This window comes from Physcomitrium patens, chromosome 7, assembly GCF_059467195.1.
Source record: "Physcomitrium patens ecotype Gransden chromosome 7, ASM5946719v1, whole genome shotgun sequence".
NCBI classification, from domain to species: Eukaryota; Viridiplantae; Streptophyta; class Bryopsida; order Funariales; family Funariaceae; genus Physcomitrium; species Physcomitrium patens.
Genome location: NC_143416.1, coordinates 15,965,160 through 15,969,868, shown reverse-complemented (window position 1 = coordinate 15,969,868; position 4,709 = coordinate 15,965,160). Strand labels below are relative to the sequence as shown.

General features: G+C 36.7%; 1 protein-coding gene across 1 annotated transcript; it reads right to left on the bottom strand.

The window, feature by feature from the left end:
* Positions 1 to 1,512: 1,512 nt before the first annotated feature.
* LOC112284479 (cytochrome P450 703A2) lies at positions 1,513 to 4,441 on the bottom strand (the record flags this gene model as incomplete). The annotated part of the gene is made up of 5 exons (XM_024524300.3): positions 1,513 to 2,740; positions 2,929 to 3,277; positions 3,417 to 3,771; positions 3,985 to 4,167; positions 4,285 to 4,441. Coding segments are annotated over 5 exons (1,677 nt in total), but the record flags the coding sequence as incomplete, so codon positions are not given.
* Between the last annotated feature and the right edge of the window lie 268 nt (positions 4,442 to 4,709).

Below are 4,709 nucleotides of genomic sequence, written 5' to 3'. Positions count from 1 at the left end.
TATAGAATCAAAGTCAAAGTGAGGATGTTTTATCTATGGATAATATATTTACTAGCAATGGTAGTACATTGATTGTAATAACTTGAGATTCAAAAGCAATAAAGCATTATGGTAAAATATTTATAAAATAAATATTAAAGAACTTGATAAAGATATAAATATGAAGTTGTTTATCACTTATTATTTTAGCTAAGAAAATATTCTTGATGAACTTTTGAGATTAAAAAAAGCATTGTAAGAACTTGTAATAGCTTGCTATTGAGTTCAAATGTTATGGAAGCATCTTTTAAAAAATATAAGAGATTGTAATATTAAGAGCAAGCTTTATAAAGGTTAAAAATAAGAAGAGTATTATAAATATAGTCCAATAGTTTTAAAAAAGATTAAAAAGATGTAGAATTCATATTAGATACAATGATTTATTAATCATTGGTAAAAATAAATAAAGATGGATTTATAAGAATACATAATAAACTATAAGATAAGAATAGAAATATTATTGAAAAAAATGAGATATAAATATACAAAAATATAGAACTTTAATACAAATCTATTTTATAGATTAATTAAAAAGATAAAACATCTACATTTTATCTACATGGCATGTAAAAAATTAATAAAAATAAAAAAGAAATAGAATTCAAAAATTGAAGTTTATTGTTTATAAATAATATATTTTTTTATTATTTTTTAGATGTATTTTGATGTTAAGTTATTATGTAAATAAATTAATCTTATATTAAACTTCAATTTTTATCCACATTAAGTACATTACTAATGTAGAAATTGTAATGTAATTGTGTATTTCATTGTGTTGGTTTATAATTGGAGAAATTACTTTACAACAATATAAACAATAATAATATAAGTAATATAATACATATTTTTTTTTCATCATTTTAATTTTTAAATTTTGATTTTAGTATTATAACACTTAAAACTATTTTAAAGATCCTAATTATATTTTTTTTGTGTTGATAAAGCATTTTTTAAGTTTAAATTTTTTTCTATCAGTCATGCTACTTGAATTAGTATATAAAGAATTGCAAGTCCTATATAACAAAGATGTTGAGAAAAAGTTTAAGGATTTAAATATCTTACAATTGAAAAATTGTTGTTTTATTGAAAAAATTCTAAATTCATTCTTTAAAATTGCTACATTATTAGAACTTGACTTAGAAGGATGCTCAAACTTAACTATCTTATGTATTGGAGTATATGACTTCTTTGAAGATTCTTAATTTAAGAGATTAAATAAAAATAAGATCACTATCACCATTAATACGTAGTCTTCTATCTTTGAAAAACTTTAATATTCAAGGATGTTGCAGTTTGACATCATTGCTAAATGAATTGAGCAACCTTATATCTTTTACTACTTTTGATATAAAAGGGTATTCAAGCTTGTCATCATTGCCAAATAGATTAAGCACCCTCACATCTTTGATTATCTTAAGAATAAGTGGGTGCTCAAGCTTAACATCATTGCCATATGAATTGGACAACCTTACATATTTGAATACCTTTGATATATACAAGTGCTTAAGCTTGACATCATTGTCAAATAAATTTAAAAAACCTCATATCTTTGACTATCTCAATAAAATAGAGAATTCTAGATCTTTAGCTACTTTTGTTATAAGTAACTAAAAAAACAAAATATTATTTATATTGAAATGTATTAAAAAAATATAATATTTCTTTTTGGGCAATATCGTAATTTTGAATGCATTCAATCCTCAAGCTTAACTTATCGTAAGTATGACATAATGAGATGAACAATGGTTGTGTTATCTCGTCTCGATGCAGGTTCCTTGAGCAGTGCTTTCCGGCATCGTCTTTCTTGGGAGCTTCGTCTCGTCGCTGCCAAAGGTTGTGAGGTTGTAGTATAATGAAGGCACGAAATACCCTATCCCCTGGGATCTAAGGCCGCAAAAAACTAATGTAATCACCTGTTTCTGGGATGCATCGAAGCAGTAGATTCGGAGCAAAAGGCACATTTAAAGTTTAAGTTAGACTTTTGCAGATAGGTGGTTGAAGATGTAGTTTGGTTTAGTTTTGATGAAATTTATGAGAGGTTGCTTGAGGTCCCCTTGCAGTTTGAACTTCAGTACAGAAAAGCTGGATTCCTGGGCTGGAATATCCAGCGGGGAGGGTTTTTAAGGGCTACAGTGAGCTTGAACTCTTCACTCATGTCAAAAGTCTGTACACTCTCGCCTTCAGGGAAGAGCCAATCAAAACTGTGGAGAACGTGAGCAAGCATCAAGGAGACCATGAGGTTTCCCAGCTGATATGCTGGACACATGCGTCGCCCTGCGCCGAATGGGATGAGCTCGTAGTAATCCATACCTGTTAAATGATTCACCTCGGGATGGTCGATAAATCTTTGAGGGTTGAATTCATCAGGTTTTTCATACATTGCAGGGTCCCGATGGATAGCAAAAAGATTGTAGAACACTCGTGTGTGGGCTGGAAACTTGTACCCCATGATCTCTGCTGGTCGGATTGATTCGTGTGGGAGTGACAGTGGCGCAGGGGGATGCATACGAAGGGCCTCTTTGGTGATGGCTTGCAGAAACGGGAGGTTTGGGATATCGGACTCTTGTACCAGTCGATTAGTGCCCACCACATTGTCGAGTTCATCCTTAGCTCTTTTCATATGTAGAGGATTTACCATGAGCTCTGCCATCGCCCACTCCACTGTATTCGCCATTGTGTCTGTTCCTGCGATCAGCATATTCTGGAACCCCAGCACTCCATGTCAGTGAGGGATGAAGTTTTAAGAAACACTTTGTCAGAAATCGAAATTCCTCCAAACCTTTGAACTCTAGGCGCTCGGAAATGACCTCGTTGATCAGTCGTAATGCTGTATTTTATTGAATTCAAGTGAGCAATCCCACTCTGGCTCTGGAGATAAAATTATCTTACCATGAGGACCATCTTGATGTTCTTGTCGGGCAGCGGCTCTCCATTTTCCATCTTTGTCGTCAACAACACGTCCACAAAGTCAGGTACGTATTCTTCACCTCTGTTCCTGTCTAAAGCTCGCTGTCTGTGCTTGTCCAAGTCCGCAATTTTCACTGAAATGGAATCAGAGAAGTGACGGATATCCCACAACCTTGGTATCCAACCTTGCAGCTTTGTGATGAAGCTCAAGTATGGGACGTAGTCATCGATGATGAACGTGCCGACTGCCTCAAATATACGTTTGTAGAACTTTTCGAATCCTTGCTTTTCTTCTTTCTCCTCGGGACTCTCTTCGCCATTTCCAAAGTACCTGTTTACAAAGTGTATTGATCAGAATCTTCTTGGTAGGACCAAAAAGTTTCGCTTCATCACTAGCCGGAAATGGAGCTCTTCATTAGCCAGCAGTACGGTGGTAATGTTCGATGTTTTATCTAAGATATTTGCATTACCTTTTCCCAAGAAGCATCCGGGTCACGTAATTGCAAGTTACACCCTGAAGCCATCTCCTTACGTCGATGACTTCCCCCCTCTTTGCATCCTCTCGAAGGAGCCTTGCCATGTGATGAATTTCCTCCGTTCTGGCATTCTCGTAAGATGCCAGGCGCTTTGGAGAAAAAAGCTGATCATGGCACAGTTTTCGTAGCTGGTTCCAGTACGGCCCAGGGTTAGCACTCGCCACAGTCTTGTCTTCTTCAAGGATGGCGAGGGCCACCACCTGGGGTCGTCCTGCGGTGTCTGCATCATTCTTTAGAACAAACTCCCGTGCCGCTGCTGCAGTAGAAATCACCACGCAAGGTACGGATCCTGCGCATGAGGAGACAAACATGCACATCGACGTGGTTAGGCTAAAAGATTTCGGTAATTGCGCCGAAAGATCATCAACTGTAGAGTGATCGTGATGCTTTTGTCACCGTCTCATATGAAAATTCTCAGCTCAAATAAATTGCTTGCAAATACTGTGAAATTTCAACTCGAGGCAGCTGAAAAGAGAGTTCATAGACTAAAAATCTAGCATACCTAAACGCAGATACATAAAACCCCCGTATTTGGTTGCGAGATCGCGAAGGGACCTGTGCGGCAGCGAAGACAAGTTCAGAAGGTTTCCGACTACGGGCCATGGCCGAGGGCCGGGTGGTTTCTTCGTCTCACGCTTTCCAGCATTCGAGTAGAATATCCATGTGAGTGCTGCAACCAACAACCCTGCAGCAAGCATGCCAATGTGATGAGATTTGTAGGAATGGCTCTCCTCTAGATCCATCTTCTTCCACTAGATAAATTATACACTCTCAACTTCAAAAGCCGTCTCTGTAAGCTGACCTTTATATATCTCACACAGACGGAGGGAGGAAGGACTGATTTGAGGGCAACATACGGTAAAATAGGCGGTATTCCAATCTCTTCGGAGGGATTCACTGCATTGAAACTGTTGCCCATATTTGCTTGCTCTCCGAGATACTATGCAAAAATTGAGCGATCACGATGGCTTCTGATTTGGAGTACCGAGCATCGGCTGATGAAAAACAGCACTCCACTTATATGCGGCGCAAGCTGCCTTGTCGCATAATCTAAATTTAACGTTGTCTTCTGTCAATCTAAATTTAACGTCTTCACACATCCCGAGATTCGGAAAGAGTCCAGAAATAATGCAAAAAAAAAAAAACAATTCCTCTGAGAATTCAGGGATTTCTACTCAACTTTTCCAAGAGCATACGTACTGAAATGGAATTACTATTAAACGATGC